The sequence below is a fragment of the Procambarus clarkii genome, chromosome 46, assembly GCF_040958095.1.
Source record: "Procambarus clarkii isolate CNS0578487 chromosome 46, FALCON_Pclarkii_2.0, whole genome shotgun sequence".
In the NCBI taxonomy this organism is placed as follows: domain Eukaryota; kingdom Metazoa; phylum Arthropoda; class Malacostraca; order Decapoda; family Cambaridae; genus Procambarus; species Procambarus clarkii.
The window spans coordinates 21,797,773-21,814,561 of NC_091195.1; the positions used below are offsets into that span (position 1 = coordinate 21,797,773).

The 16,789-nt window shown below is 41.8% G+C and overlaps 1 protein-coding gene across 1 annotated transcript in view; it reads left to right on the forward strand.

Moving 5' to 3' along the window:
- The window catches only part of LOC123770576 (ecto-NOX disulfide-thiol exchanger 2), a 78,527-nt gene that overhangs the window by 39,363 nt on the left and 22,375 nt on the right, over positions 1-16,789 (forward strand). The window contains 5 exon segments of the mRNA XM_069301836.1: positions 49-250; positions 6,126-6,251; positions 8,617-8,701; positions 10,460-10,608; positions 13,694-13,906. Of these exon segments, the coding sequence (XP_069157937.1) occupies positions 49-250; positions 6,126-6,251; positions 8,617-8,701; positions 10,460-10,608; positions 13,694-13,906 (775 nt within the window).

Here is a 16,789-nt window from a genome sequence, read left to right on the forward strand (position 1 = left end):
TTAGTTTAAATGAAATATTGAGCATAACTTTATTATTTAATGTTCCAGAGTGGTGACTTCCGCATTACATGGGGGATGTTTGGCTGGATGATGTCTCCCGAGGGCCTCACAGTACCCATGAAGAACCCTTTACACTGTAAAACCTGTGTGCTGGTCCCGCCCAATCGCCTCGCCCCGCCACCCACCACCCGAGAACGACCTCTAGGGTGCAGAACTATTTTTGTCGGTGGTCTTCCAGAGAACGTTACAGGTAGCATGCTTGTGTTTTGTTTATATGGATTATGTTGATGTCTTCGTTGTAGTCATTATTTGTTCTCTGAAATATATGTACAGACTCTGCGCAGATTCTATGACTCTGTGCCTCTGTACGCCCAATTAATCTCGTTTTTGTATCTGGCAAAGTTTCAGGTTACGCCAAATCATTGTTAATGAAAGTAATCAAACATATTCTTACCAAACTTAATTTTTGACTTAAACACTTTGAACGTAGCCTTACCTAACCTACCGCGTGCGCAGCGTTTAAATGAATTTAAAGATAGAAGAAATACCAATCACTTTTGGATTGCATTTAAAATTTTAATTGTTAAGGTTCATGATCAACTTGACCATAAAATTTTATTAAAAGTATAGGAGGAAGTAATGAATTTTGAATAATGCCTCGAGTTATATATTTCTTGGAAAAGTTATTATTAATTATTGGGTTGTAATTGTAGTAATAAGTTTAGGCTTATTGTATAAGTTGTATCACAAGTCAAGCCTGGCCTAAGCAGGCTACCTTCTCTCCCTCAATACCAATGGTCCCCACTGGATACTGTACAATATTTATGACTAGTATTTGTACCAAGTGAATCTCTTCGAGCTATTACTTCATAAATACAGTGAAAGTTGAAATAAATACAAGGTTTTTTAAAATGTCAGGGGCTATAAATAACGTGAAAGTGTGTGTAATCACTTTCGTTTCATATATGCAAGTTTGGGTATTTGTTGTGAACCATGAACAAATCTAAAAGGGCCGTGATGAGGGTTCGAAGGCATGGGTGCGGATTTGTTGATTTGATGCATCACACTACAGTATTGTGATTCCTATGTGTATTGTGAACTATGTTATTGTGACGTACTTTTTACATGACTTGAGAGGCTGCATTCTGGGGTTTAACAAACTAAGATATTGTTGGTGGTTGCTGGCCTCTTTGCAGTTATGCAAGTGGCTGTTGCAGAATATTCAGTCAGCATTCTCCTCAAATCAACATGCCCCAAGTTATCTCATCATAGATAATGTAAAAGATAGTTATTTTGGTTTACTAGTTTTGAATTTTATAAACGTTTACTGGAGACAAGTCTGAGGCCTATGGAGCATCATAGCTAAGGGGAAATAATGGCATTGCCTGAAATGACCAGTAGTGTGTGTTAAGCGGTATTTAAATTGGAATAGAATTTGTTTACCCAGTGGGGTACCTGCTTGATACCTGCTTGATGAGGTTCTGGGAGTTCTTCTACTCCCCAAGCCCAGCCCGAGGCCAGGCTTGACTTCTGACGGGTAATCCACACCATTAAGTTTTCTTCCACCGAGCTTGTAACAAATTTAAATGCCTTTTATGCTTGTGCTTAGCTCGGGTGAATGTTCATAAAAGTAACATTATTGTTAATGGAGATTTTATGTTTGGTGTGACTTCAGTAAAGAGTTTGTGACAACTTCAACTGCAACTAAATGGTGCAGTCTGCCATGCATTCCCTGTGTTGTAGATGTGACATAGGGATGTGGTATCTGTACTGTCCACTACTGCATGATGCAGTCTGCCATGCATCACATGTATTATGTAGCAGTGTAGCTGAATTGTCCACTACTGCATGATGCAGTCTGCCATGCATCACATGTATTATGTAGCAGTGTAGCTGAATTGTCCACTACTGCATGATGCAGTCTGCCATGCATCACATGTGTTATGTAGCAGTGTAGCTGAATTGTCCACTACTGCATGATGCAGTCTGCCATGCATCACATGTGTTATGTAGCAGTGTAGCTAAATTGTCCACTACTGCTTGGTGCAGTCTGCTATGCATTCCCTGTGTTAAAGATGTGATATAGGGATGTGGTAAAGCTTCTCTGTCACTACTGTGTGGTGTAGTCTGGCACACATCCCGTCTTACAGAGGCAGCGGAATATGGTTGGGAGATGTATCTTTCCCAAGTTTCTTCCAGGCCTCAGAAATCAAATGCAGTTTTGCATGGCTGAGTGGAATGTGAGATAAATTAATTAGGAACATAAGTAGTTGAAAGTAGCAAAGTTTAAAAATAAAGTTTGATGAATGAAACAACAGCCCGTCCTCTAATGATCATTGTACTTGTTGCAACTATTTGGTCAAACATAAAAAACTATAGTGCTGGAACCCCAAACTTCATGTTTTGCATTACTGAACTGGCTCAAGTGACAAACTAAGAGATGGGAAAGTGACTAGTAATAACCTAACCTATTCAAGACCTAAATAAGCAGTCCTTGAAATTAATATAGTACATGTATGTGCTCCTGGTTGGGGACCGGGCAGGGGATGTTGAACACCAAAATCATCACAAGGTAACCGCAAGGTAATTGGAAGGTAACCGCAAGGTAACCGCAAGGTAACCGCAAGGTAATTGGAAGGTAACCGCAAGGTAACCGCAAGGTAATTGGAAGGTAACCGCAAGGTAACCGCAAGGTAACCGCAAGGTAATTGGAAGGTAACCACAAGGTAAACTAGGCCTAAGAATGTTTAAGTTTGATATTGGACTTTTTTTCACGCCCTCTACAAAAGGAATAGCACAAACCGTGAACAGTAAAAGGGCTGCAGCGGCCCATTTTTGTATGTTCAACCAAATAGCTGCTTTAAGTACTATCATTTAAAGAGAATGGGTTACCTACCTTGAGGTGCTTCCGGGGCTTAGTGTCCCCGCGGCCCGGTCGTCGACCAGGCCTCCTGCTCAAAAAAAGGGTTGGGGACAAAAGGAAAAAGAAATTATTATAAAAGAGTGGAATGAAGACTAATAATGTTGTAAGAACAGAAATGAATACATGAATGAGTGAATAAGGAGGGAAGAAGTATGTGTACTAATGAATCATGAGAGGTATCGAGTAGTGAATAACATCCCATATGGCAGTTGAAGGTGTTTGTGTGTCAAGTTCAAGCTTGAAAATGTAAACGCGTGAGTAATATTACATATGAATGAAAATGGGAAAGTCTTTTAGGGGGGTCTCTTAGAGAATGAGATTGGTTTGATGCCTAAGAATTACAAAATATTTGTCTCGGGTGCTAGGAGAGAGATTAGTGGAAATAGGTCCTAAGAATGGCGTAATGATGTCTTAGGAAAAATGACAATGACTGTAGATTGAAAGTTGTGTGTAAGGAAATTATGTATTACTGTACTAATACATACGTGAAATGTAATGATATGAATATACAGTACTGTGTATATATATATATATATATATATATATATATATATATATATATATATATATATATATATATATATATATATATATATATATATACAGTATATGTATATAGGATAAATGATACTAAAACTATACCAAAGTGGTTGGCTGACAGTGTGATTGGTGATACAAGTATACTTATGGGTGATACAAGAGCATTGAGAGGATTACCTGGAAATTTATCTGTGCTCACAATTTGGCATTACATAATGCCTAATTGAGCATCGAGGGGAATGTCTGGAGCACAGTGCTAGAATTGGCGGGCGAGTACAATAGAAGAATTGATGGTGATCTGAACGAGACAGTGAACAGTTGAACCTTAATGTCATGTATTGTAGTACGTAAACAAGAAATTAACCTTATTGCCATTTGGGATGTTAACAAGAAATGTTGGGTTAACAATGCCTAGGAAATGCATGGAGTTGAACACACAGGAAGAAAAATGAGGGAAAGTTCATGGAGTTGAACACACTGGCAGACAAATGAATGGTATGGAGTTGAATACACTGGCAGACAAATGAATGGCATGGAGTTGAACACACTGGCAGACAAATGAATGGCATGGAGTTAAACACACTGGCAGACAAATGAATGGCATGGAGTTGAACACACTGGCAGACAAATGAATGGCATGGAGTTGAACACACTGGCAGACAAATGAATGGCATGGAGTTGAACACACTGGCAGACAAATGAATGGCATGGAGTTGAACACACTGGCAGACAAATGAATGGCATGGAGTTGAACACACTGGCAGACAAATGAATGGCATGGAGTTGAACACACTGGCAGACAAATGAATGGCATGGAGTTGAACACACTGGCAGACAAATGAATGGCATGGAGTTGAACACACTGGCAGACAAATGAATGGCATGGAGTTGAACACACTGGCAGACAAATGAATGGCATGGAGTTGAACACACTGGCAGACAAATGAATGGCATGGAGTTGAACACACTGGCAGACAAATGAATGGCATGGAGTTGAACACACTGGCAGACAAATGAATGGCATGGAGTTGAACACACTGGCAGACAAATGAATGGCATGGAGTTGAACACACTGGCAGACAAATGAATGGCATGGAGTTGAACACACTGGCAGACAAATGAATGGTATGGAGTTGAACACACTGGCAGACAAATGAGGGGAATTGCTTGGAGGAATGAGGTGGTGCAAGAATAAGTACATTTTATGAATGGATGTGAATGAGAGGAAAGACAATGGGAGGTAGAGAGTAATGTGTGTGTGTGAAAAGATTTATTGACAAGAATCTAAGCACATGAAGAGACAGGGAGAAAAGAAGAAAGAGTAGCAGGGAAACTGGGGGATAGATTAATGAAAATGTTAAAGATAGACAGAGAAACAGGAGATAAGAAGTAGGCGGAGGGGAATATTTTGAAAGTCTGCCAAGATTGCGTCTCTCTCCCTTAGGGAGCCGGTTGGCCGAGCGGACAGCACGCTGGACTTGTGATCCTGTGGTCCTGGGTTCGATCCCAGGCGCCGGCGAGAAACAATGGGCAGAGTTTCTTTCACCCTATGCCCCTGTTACCTAGCAGTAAAATAGGTACCTGAGTGTTTAGTCAGCTGTCACGGGCTGCTTCCTGGGGGTGGAGGCCTGGTCGAGGACCGGGCCGCGGGGACACTAAAGCCCCGAAATCATCTCAAGATAACCTCTCTAATGTGGATATTCCATGAAACACAGTCTCACAATCAAACACAATTAGCAGCAGCTATTCTTTCCCTATTTGTTTTAGTCGTGATAAGAGTGTCATAGTTATTGTTAACAATTATTGTGTCGCTGAGTGAAATTATAGAGTCGAGTGGTTTGAACAATTCAGCTTTTTCATAACAAAGTTTTGTGGATGTATTTTGTTTTCTTCAGCGAATGTTCAGTCAGTCTTCTGACAATCAGAGGTTGTCACTTGCTAACTGAGAAAGCCATTACAGATTTGTTCTAGGTTTGATGTTTAATAACTAGACTTCTTTCTATGTATAGTATATAAAGTATATAGTATTTTTGTTAACTTAAAATATTTAGTATACAGTACTGTATTTCACAACCTAGCTATTGTGTAGAGGAGTGACGTGCCTAGTAATTATTGTACCAAACCTCATTGTGAACAGTAACAACTTTCTCCACGGGACCCCTTATGTGGCCCTGGTAATTCCCGCATTCACTTTACTCAACACGACCCACTTCACCCTTTCCTCCCGCCAGTGCTGCCCCCCCCCACCCTCCCCGTCTGCTACTATGTGGGCCAAGGTCACACCTCGTGTCAGAGACTTTCACCATACTGGTAGCTAGGTTACCGACACGCATCCCATGTTACAGTTAGAGTGTGTCGGGAATAAGGGTGGTTGGCAGTGGTAGGGTTATGGATGGACTCGCCTAGAATCTTCAAGTGGATTGCGGTTGAGCAAAGTAGTGTTTTAACAGCTTTTGTATGGCACGGTCACTTGACGGTACAGGCACACACACATACACACAGTTTAAAGGTGATTGGAGTATCATTGCCTGAGTGACTGCCTCGTACGTAGGGAGTAAAAAAGGAGAATTTGTAGAAGAGAACCATTATTACATTGGTGAGATCTTTAACCGCTGTGCTGTGGAAATATTCAGTATGCGTGAGCTGAAGCAATATGTTGCAGAGGAGATTGTCCGCGACGTCTTCGAGCGCTGCGGAGAGATCACGACGATACGCCTGAGCAAAAAGAATTTCTGCCACATAAGATATGAGCTCGAAGAGTTTGTTGACAACGCCATCTTTCTGTCAGGTAAGCAGTTGATGTTCTCTAAAAAATGTTTGCTTTTTAAGTCAATATTTGTTTACACCATTTGTCTCTGTGGGCTGTGAAGTCTCAGTTATTTGTTATTTACCTTTATATTCTAAGAGATATGATTCATGGTTTACAAAGCTTGGTTCATGGCATATATAGCTTGGTTCATGGCATATATAGCTTGGTTCATGGCATATATAGCTTGGTTCATGACATATATAGCTTGGTTCATGACATATATAGCTTGGTTCATGACATATATAGCTTGGTTCATGGCATATATAGCTTGGTTCATGGCATATATAGCTTGGTTCATGGCATATATAGCTTGGTTCATGGCATATATAGCTTGGTTCATGGCATATATAGCTTGGTTCATGGCATATATAGCTTGATTCATGACCTGTAGAGCTTGATTCATAGTGTATAGAGCCATTCATTTTCAAGTATGGCTTTAAATTTATGATCAAATCCAACATCAAACTAAGGACGGGCCGAAACGACACTTCAGTCCGTCGTTGTCAAGTTGGTCCAACGTGATCAATCTTTCCTTTAATCTTATTCTTACCCTCCTTTATTTTACTCTTTGCTTTTTCTTTCTCTTACAAGGTGAGGAGCACGTGTCTCACTTTCTCTCTTTATGTATTTGTTTGTTTCTTTCACTCTTTCCATTACCCGACTTGATATCTGTTCGTTTTTTTATATTGCCCGTCTGTCTGTCCAGGACGGACAGAAATGTTGACGTTTCTTTATTTTGTGATGTGTAGTGTGGTCGTTGTATCTTCGGCCACAGTTATTGTGACTTGTCATCTGCATGTGTACAGTACTTCTGTACTGTACGGCCGAGCAGACAGCACGGTCGAATACGGTCGGTCGGACAGCGACGAGCAGGACAGCACGGATAGAATATGGTCGGTCGGCCGAGCGGACAGCACGCTGGACTTGTGATCCTGTGGTCCTGGGTTCGATCCCAGGCGCCGGCGAGAAATAATGGGCAGAGTTTCTTTCACCCTATGCCCCTGTTACCTAGCAGTAAAATAGGTACCTGGGTGTTAGTCAGCTGTCACGGGCTACTTCCTGGGGATGGAGGCCTGGTCGAGGACCGGGCCGCGGGGACACTAAAGCCCCGAAATCATCTCAAGATAACCTCAAGATAACTTAAAACATCACTGTGTACTCAACCCTGCACTATGTACACTACTCAATCCATCACTGTGCATTTAAACATTTTATGCATTGCCAAGCAGGGCCCTTGGGACCCAGACCATTTACTGTTGGGTATGCGGTGTGGGGCTCCACACCGCAAAAAGTGTTAGACAAAAAATTGCTACGTCTAGAATTTCATTGTGCATTCTTAGTCTCCAGACATTAAGATGTGCATATCATCTATTTGTAAGGGAATTTCACCAGTATAGCACGACCCCTGCATATTATGATCCATATTATTGCATCCTTTGTTTCTAAACTATTAGGCTACGCTCGTCAAGTAGCGTGCATATGTTGTCAGTGTTTGGATTGGTGGGTATCAGGATACATTCTGAAATGCACAGTGTAGTTGGGGGGGGGGTGGCTTCAGATACCCTCTCTCACATAAACTTGCCTTGAGCTTTGACCCCACACATACTTGCCCTATACCCAAGGCAAGAGCACTCGTACTCTTGCCCCTCCTACACCTGCCGTCACCAGTGTTACTCGGTGTATCCACGAGGAAGGAGTATAAATACAGCGATACAGTAGCTGGAGATGTGCTGCTTCTTAACGTGATGTATCTTAATCCTAATATAGCTACATATTAAATTACAGCTCTTATGCCCATGATGACCAAACCACACACCAGAAGATGGAGAGATGACGTTCTCTTCATCTTATGTTGTGTGGGGTTTGGTTTTCTTATCTTCAGCCACTTTACTGTTCCTGATCGTCTGCTCGTGCCTATCCATGCACCTAACTGTACACGCACACTGAAATTACCGAACAAAGGGAATAGAAGTGAAATTTTGATTAGGCTTTCAAGGTGTAAAATTTGTTATGTAATTACCTACGTGTAGTTACAGGATGAGAGCTACGCTTGTGGTGTCCCGTCTTCCCAGCACTCGTATAACACTTTGAAACTACTGACGGTTTTAGCCTCCACCACCTTCTCGCCTAATTTGTTCCAACTGTCTACCACTCTGTTTGCGAAAGTGAATTTCCTTATACTGTGTTTCTTTGGCACCATTGTTTAGTTAGTTTAAATCCATGACCTCTTGTTCTTGAAGTACCAGCACTCATGAAGGTAATGAGCAATCATTAACTAGGAGTTAATGATTGCTCATTGATGCATTACAAAATACTGTACTGTATTTGGGGTTTTGTATTGCAGGGTACAGAATGCGCATTAATAATAGCACAGAAGCGGCAAACACTGGACGACTACACGTTGACTATGCCCAGGCCAGGGATGATCAGTGAGTATATTTGAGAGTTTCTATCTTTTGTGGCCTTTCACATTGGGTTGCTACACCAGGTACGAGTGTGTTGTGCAGTGGTCGGGAAGCTGGGGAGGATGACACTCGCGGCTCCACACCCCGAGTCCACACTTGTGGAATTCAATATTTACAAAGAAATGCAAAGTGGCAGTAGCACAAGCACTCATTGTAGAGGGGAGGAGATGCTTAGGGAGATGCTTAGGGGGGATGCTTAGGGGGATGCTTAGGGGGATGCTTAGGGAGATGCTTAGGGAGATGCTTAGGGAGATGCTTAGGGAGATGCTTAGGGGGGATGCTTAGGGGGGATGCTTAAGGGGATGCTTAGGGAGATGCTTAGGGGGGATGCTTAAGGGGATGCTTAGGGAGATACTTAGGGGGATGCTTAGGGAGATGCATAAGGGGATATTTAGGGAGATGTGTAAGGGGATATTTAGGGAGATACTTAGGGAGAGGCTTAGGGGGGATGCTCAGGGAGATGCCCAGGGAGATACCAGAAACCACTTAAATCAGCAGATATAGCTCCCCTACACAAGGGACGGAGCATTGACCAAGAACTATAGACCAGTCGCACTAATGTCCCACATAATAAAAAAATTTGAGAAAGTGATCAGACCTTCATTTTTATGGAGACCAATGACCTCCACAACCCAGGTCAACATGGATTTAGAGTGGTAAGATCATGCCTTTCACAGCTACTATGACAAAGTCACTGAGGCATTAGAAGAAAACAAAATGCAGATGTGGTATACACAGACTTTACAAAAGCATTTGATAAATGTGACAATGAAGTGATAGTCAATAGGAATAGCAGGTAAAGTAGAGTTTTGGATATTCAATTTTCTGTCAAACTGAATGCAAAGAGTAACAGTCAACTAAATCAAACCAAGTCCAGGCACAGTGAAAAGCTGGACTTTATAGACGCAATAAAGCACCTAAATTTTTGGATTGTCTCAAAGCTCTCAAAGTATACTCTAGTAAGGAGATGAGAGATATCAGATAATATACATATACCGGGAAAATACTGGGGGCCAGGTCCCAAATTTATATGTAAAATAACAACATACTGAACTGAACAATGTGAAAGGAAATGCAAAATAGAGCCAGTAAAGAACAAAGATGCCATAGGCATATTTAGCAAATGCTGTATGAACAATTGTGGTCCACAGGTTGTTCAATATCCTCCCAGTAAGTATAAGAAATATTGCTGGAACAAAATTGGAAGTCTTTCGAGAAAAACTGGACACGTCTCTGTAAGAAGTGCCGGACCAACTGGAGTGTAGTAGATATGTGAGCCTGCGGGCTGCTCCTAAGCAACAGCTTATTGGACTAAACTCTCGCAAGTCAAACATGGCTCAGGACTAGGCTTGGGGAGGGAATTATCAGGGCAAAACCCCAAGCCATTACAATTATTTTTCACTTGGAAGTGGTCAGAATAAGGATTTGTGATGGGACAGGGAGGGGGAAAGGAATGAGTGGAATAACTCTCAGAACCTCATCCTCGTGACAGTCCAGGTACCGGAGCCACAGGGAGCGTGTCCAACACTCGTGCAGCTTCTTATATATTACAGTACTAGGAAGGCAAGAGAAGAGAGTTCAATCCAGGCCAAAATGTGTCGCGGTTACATTCTCATAGACTTGAAGGCTTATGTGTGTGTATTTCAATTTCCTTTGCTGAAGGCTTATGTGTGTGTATTTCAATTTCCTTTGCTCTGGAAATAACACAGTTCATCATTCTAGGTATGAATGGGAATGCAGACAGAGACAATTGCAGCGAGAACAACGCCATCGCGAGCGCATTGAAGCCGAAAGATTGCGTCCTCCGTCCCCGCCCCCAGTGGTCCACTTCTCGGAGCACGAAGCCACTCTTATTGCTGAGCAGTTGAAGGGTAAATATTGTATTCAGTCACTACATAAAAGTTTCATTTAAGAGTAAGATTATTTGTTCTCATTTTAATGATATACAGTGTTAATTTATGCTCCCTTGAAAGGTAAAGGTGTGCAGGATAATAAATGAATGTGCATTTTATGCATATGCTTAATGTATAACCTGATATTGTGCATGCTTCATATGAGGTAAACAAGAGGATAGAATTATATGAGATTAATATATTAAGTTAAAAGTATTAAAACTCAGACAGCTGCTAGAAAATTAGTGTAATTTTCTATTTTTGGAAGTTTTATCGGTGGCTTCCTAAACCTGGTTAGCTTCCAGTTTGTCATGCCATACCAGACCCTTGTGAGTCATAAAAACCTTTTGAAGACCAGAAAGCACAGGGAGATACTAGATCAACCCAAGCCGGGAAAAGCTGCCAGAAAGGTAGAGCTCTCCTTAACTGTATTACAACAACAACAGTATTTGTATAATAATGAAATCAATACAAATATAATAGAGGTAACTTGACAATTAGGTGGAGAGTTGTGACTTGGTTAACACCACAAGTTACACCTCCCCACCACCAGATGGCAACCCCAGCAACCACGAGTCCCAGCTGGCAACAACACTTGAGACATCTGCCAGATGTGTTGTTCATCACAGCTTCTTTTGTGCCTCCCACTGCTCTTCTGGGTCCCAGTTTTTCCATATATGTAAATGTATGTATGTTGGCTATCCTTTTGGCTTCTGTCCTGAAGGTGCCCTTGTTTGTATGTTTCATTGTTGACCAGACCACACTAGAAATTGAAGGGACGACGACGTTTCGGTCCGTCCTGGACCATTCTCAAGTCGATTCAAGTCTTGTATGTTTCATTGTTTGTATTGCTTCACGAGCATGTTTTTTCAAAGACTCGCTTGTTGTGTGGACCTTAAGTCACCTGTTTACCTCAGCTGCATGTGGCTAGAATTGCTTCCCCCTAGTTGTTCACTGATGTTGTCCCCTACCTGGTCAGGGTTACTTCCCGGCTGGGTTTGGGTGTATACTCTTTTTGGGGGTCTGCCTCTTCTCGAGGAACCTCCCTTTGGTTGTGTATGGGTTTGCTCCTCTGCGAGGCCCAAGGAATGGGACAAACTGGGGGTTATGTTTTTGAGGTGCACGGTGTGGGCTGGAAGTCAGTGGTTGACCGCATTGCTTGTGCCTGTCATTGCTGTGTTCAAGTGGGGTTAAGGGTCTGTACAGTGGCTGGTTCCAGGCAAGTCTTTTCCTTGCCACTGCTGGCAAGTTCCATCTTTGATGTATGTCATTAGCTGTTCTTTCAGCCTCTGCCATCCTGCCTCTTGGGTGAATGATTGTTTTTCATCCTAGGACCTGTGACACAAGATCATTGGAGCTGTGTTTTGGCTGTGCCACCTTCTCAATGCTCAGGTACAGGCAGGTACACATGTTTTGTTTGTGGTGCTGGACTGGTTTGGATGCCCCACTCTTTATGTGGTTGAAGTGGAGTGTTTAGTTTTGTAAACTTGCTCCAAGTTTGCTTTCCCATTTTGCTCATTTTCTGGACCAGCGGTGCTGTGTGCCGAGTAGGTTTCCCCTTCCTCTCACTTCCTTGGTTTGTGCTCTGACGTGTGTTAAGGTTTTGGAGCCCAGGTTTGTTGTTGGGTTGGTGAAGTGGAGGCCATCTCCAGGGGTTGCCCCTTCTTTGCCAAATTGCAGAGGCAGTTGCACTGGTATTTTCCATCAGTGATCATTTGCCTTCCATGCTGAGGTTTCTCAGGGCATGAATTCTCCCTGTGAGGGGTCTACCCCTTCCCCACAGGGAGAATTCAGGTTTGGAGAGGATGCTTGTCCATCCACTTTAAAGTCTGATGTGGATCCCAGTTCTTTCATGATGAGGTCTTTGGTGTCTGTGATGGTGGGGAGGGGCCCCCAAGGAAGAGGGTCTGTGTCCTTCAAGCCTTCTTGATCTCTTTTTGTTAGGGATTATTGCTTCATATAGAGGATTATCTGTATCCTGTGTTGTAGTTTGAGCTTGATTCCTCAGTTGCCTCCTCCCTGTATGCGTTCCTGGGTGCTGGAAGGTTTCTCGGACTCCCTCATTTTTTTTTTGCACGTTTTCCAGTGGGTCGAGCCTGGCCTCAGGCTGGGATCAGGGAGTAGAACTCCTGTGACCCTTTCCAGACCAATGTCCTGTCTGTCCCAGGCTATAGTGCGAGCAGACATTCTTTAGTTCCTCCTGCAGGATCATGACCTGACTTATTTTGGTGGGTCCTGCTAAGACCTGCTTCTTAGCAGGACCCATCACCCTGTCAAAATACGTCTGCTTCTCTTGTCTTCTCCTCTTCTCCTTCTTCTGCTTCCTGCAACTGAGTATTTAATGTAATAAAATGCCTCCTCCCTATTTGTTTATTTTTTTATATTTAGGGGGTTTGGTTTCCATTCTTTTACAGTGCATGATTGAGGGGAATATTACTAGCATTGGTAACTTGCTTAACACTTTGGTGGTCCAGTCTTGCCAAGCTATTCCTGACTAAATAGTCTGGGCTCCCCGATTGGCTCATGGGCTACTCTGGGATGTGACAAATATTTACACTCATTTTACTTTTCTCTTTTATTTGTTGGGTTATAACTATAAATGTGGTATCAAAATATTCGCAAATGAATTTCCGAGAGAACAGAAGCCAAAAACGAGTGTATTTGCAACTGATTGTTGCATGACAGCAATGAATATATAACTGTTTGTGAGTAACACTCGGATGACACGGTCTAGCGCCAATGGAACGTTTACTGTCGGATTGCCAGTAGCACTGAAACACGTCACGTGAACACAAAAGTGTTAAGACTGTGTATTTAATTTTCAGAGTTCCTACTGGTATATGTATTATATTTGTTTTAATTATATTATTTGTATAATTTTGATGCAGTTGCTTGTTATGGAGTGCTCTACCTGTATGGTGGTTTTCTTCTTGGCTTGGCTTGATGAGGCTCCCCAGACTCTGCACCCTCTATTGTTTGGACCAGGTTCTGGCTAGCTTCTGGCAGCCACCAGGATAGAGCCATTTCAATTACATTCAATGGGGGTATTTTTATATTTTTTCAGGAGATGAAAGCTTTTCAAAGGCAGCTCAAATTCTCATCACTTGGTTGGAGCGAGGCGACTGCAGCAAACGCAATGCTGGCACTTTCTATGGCATGATTCAATCGACCAACTCCCACGTACGGCGACTGATGACCGAGAAGGGCCAGTATGAAGAGGAGTTGGCCAAGTTCCGAGAACAGACAAGAGCACGCATGCAAGGCGTCTTTATGCAGTGTGAGTATCTCTTATGATAGGCATTGATCACGGCTCCATTTATGGCCCTGCTGGCCGGAACGTATGTTATAGTAACATATTCCTAAATCCTATTCAACCATTGCATTAGTTTTGCAATTTTGTATTAACAAATTTAATTTCCTGGGTTGATGCCATAGTTAAATTAGAGAAAGAACTATTGTTCAGATAGTGGATATTTTTTGCTAAGCAATTAAATTGCTTTCATAGATCCATAAAAATAACTCCAGGGAAGTTTGCTATCATTATTAAAGTGCTGTTGGATATGAAGCTAAATGTTTTAGGCACATAGGGAAAGGACTTTGAAAAGAGCTGGCAAAATTGCTGTGGTAAAGTTGATGTAGGTAGAAACTAGACCGGAGAGATGATATGAAAACTTTGCAGCGGTCGATGACCAATAACAACAGGTATAGTAAGCAAAAAGAGCAGCAAGGAGAGAGGGGAACATGTGAGGCGACACGGCTCTCACATGTCTGAAGACTATTGGCATAATTGGTCAAGAATAATGAGTTTGCCGCTATTTACTGCTTGTGCAAGAGAGGTGGGCAGGCATGACATATCTTGACAGGTGGATGGTGAGTGGAGGTGTGTGCCAGGTGGAGGAAGGAACCTCGCACGAGCCGCTTTCAGTTTGTACAGTATATTTACCAATAATTTTAAGTGAGCTTTTTCCAGCTTTCGTGCAAGGAGCTGATTCCAAAAAAGTGAGTATACCTGTCATATACTCCAATGCTGTTCCAGCATTTGGACCATGATGAGTTTTAGCACATGGTATAACCTCTTTTATCACTACATCATTTTCCATTTAATGTTGTCATTCACTTTGAGCGATATTTCAGTTTATGCAAGGTGTATGTTTTGCTTTAAGCATAAAAGTAGGTTTGTGAGCTTTAAGAAAGTAATAAATAATCTACTGTTGGGCTTATTGTGATGTAAATGAGCTTAATAAATAGGATTACATGTATGGCCACTTTTATACTGTATCTGATAGCTTTTGAAAATCCAGTACGTATAATCAAACCTACATTGCTAGTTATAGGCATATGAAGCCAGGCTTGTGTTATTTATGTCTAAATTGTTGGTCAATTATTGAAGTAGAAAGGCAGTAGAAACCCTCCTACGACAAAGTGTGACTGCTTACACAAGTCCTACTGGTTTTGAGAGGCCTGGACACCTGGGGCCAGATTCACGAAGCAGTTACGCAAGCACTTCTGAACCTGTACATCTTTTCTCAGTCTTTGGTGGCTTTGTTTACAATTATTAAACGGTTAATGAGCTCCAAAGCATCAGGAGGCTGTTTATAACAATAACAATAGTTGATTGGCAAGTTTTCATACTTGTAGACTGTTTAACACTTTCGCGCCACCTTGGATGGTAAAAAAAAAAGCGGTATGTGCGCGCGGCGTTTTTGCCGCGTAAGCGTAAAAACTAAAATGTGTATACTGTACTCTTTTTACTCTCCTGACCTTAGTTCTCGAGCTACGTATTTCATTTTGGTACCAACGTGTTCACAATAAAATTCTCTAGAAGAACATGAGTAAAAAAAGTCACGAAACGTATAGGGATACCAGCACCAAATAAATAACTACTGAAGATGACTCGCCGTGAGCGCCCAACAGCAACAAAATGTTTTTACTCTTGGGATTGTTTTCACCTCCACACTTGTCCTACAGCGTTAATTTTGGTATCAATGGACTCGCAATGAAATTCCCAACACGGTGATATGAATATAAACTGTAGAATAATGATTGCGGCCCACCCACAAGAGTGTGGGAAGTGGTGAAATTGTTACCCGGTATCGGTGACGGGACGACACATGTGGGATACGGCGCTTTGAAAGTTTATACTTATTTCACTCTCCTGACATTATTTTTCTATGTACGTCATTCATTTTTGTGTCAATGTGTTCGCAATAGAATGTTCTATGAGCCCGTAGGTAAAAAAGATCAACAAAGCGTAAGATAGAATAGCGCCAAATATAAAACAACGCTGGAACATATCAGTGAGCGTCAAACACACACGAAATGTTTTTACTTTTGTTATGTTTGTCAAGTTTATACTTGTTGCACACAGTTATTTTTGGTTGTACATTGATCGAAATAAAATTCCCTAAACTGACATATGCATATAGTACATGATATGGGGGAAGCATTACCAGTATAAACGGCTAAAGTCACCCACCTGCAACCCGTTTGGGACACTCAGTGCCACTTGGTAATACCATTTGATCGAAGTGGTCCACACCTTTCATGAACTTATCGTACCATGCAGCCTAGTGGTGAGAAAGAGAGCCTCATGGCGCGCAGTTTGAAACAAACCCAAAGTAAATCGGATTAGAATTGAATTTTATACAAATATTTTAAAAGAGGACATAAATTTATGTCCACCATGCGGAAGCGGGATAGGCGAAACAGGACGCCGGGAGGAGTCCTCATCAGCAGAAAGTGTTAATAAATATAACAAATGCCGTCAAAGATTGAGGAAAGATGTACATGTTCGTAAGTGCTTGCGTAACTGCATCGTGAATCTGGCCCCTGATTCATTGTATCAAGTTAGAAATATAGCATGGGGTAATAAATCCAGTAGAATTTAGGACACTGCAGTCTCCCTGTATCTATCATTAATTTAAACTTGTGTATTGTATGTATCTTATTGCCGCAGTTCTTTGTGAGGAAATGTGTCTTGCATGTTATGTGATTAACTGTTATTGAATATTATCATAAGAGAAGTAAGTAATGTCATTACCTTAACAATATAGCACTGCATTTCTTGTGAGTTGGTGATAAATGAGGTTTTACTCTGAATATATACAAGCCAGGTTGCTCTGGGTAATACATTAGTTCAGTATTGATCTTTGTTCTGGTC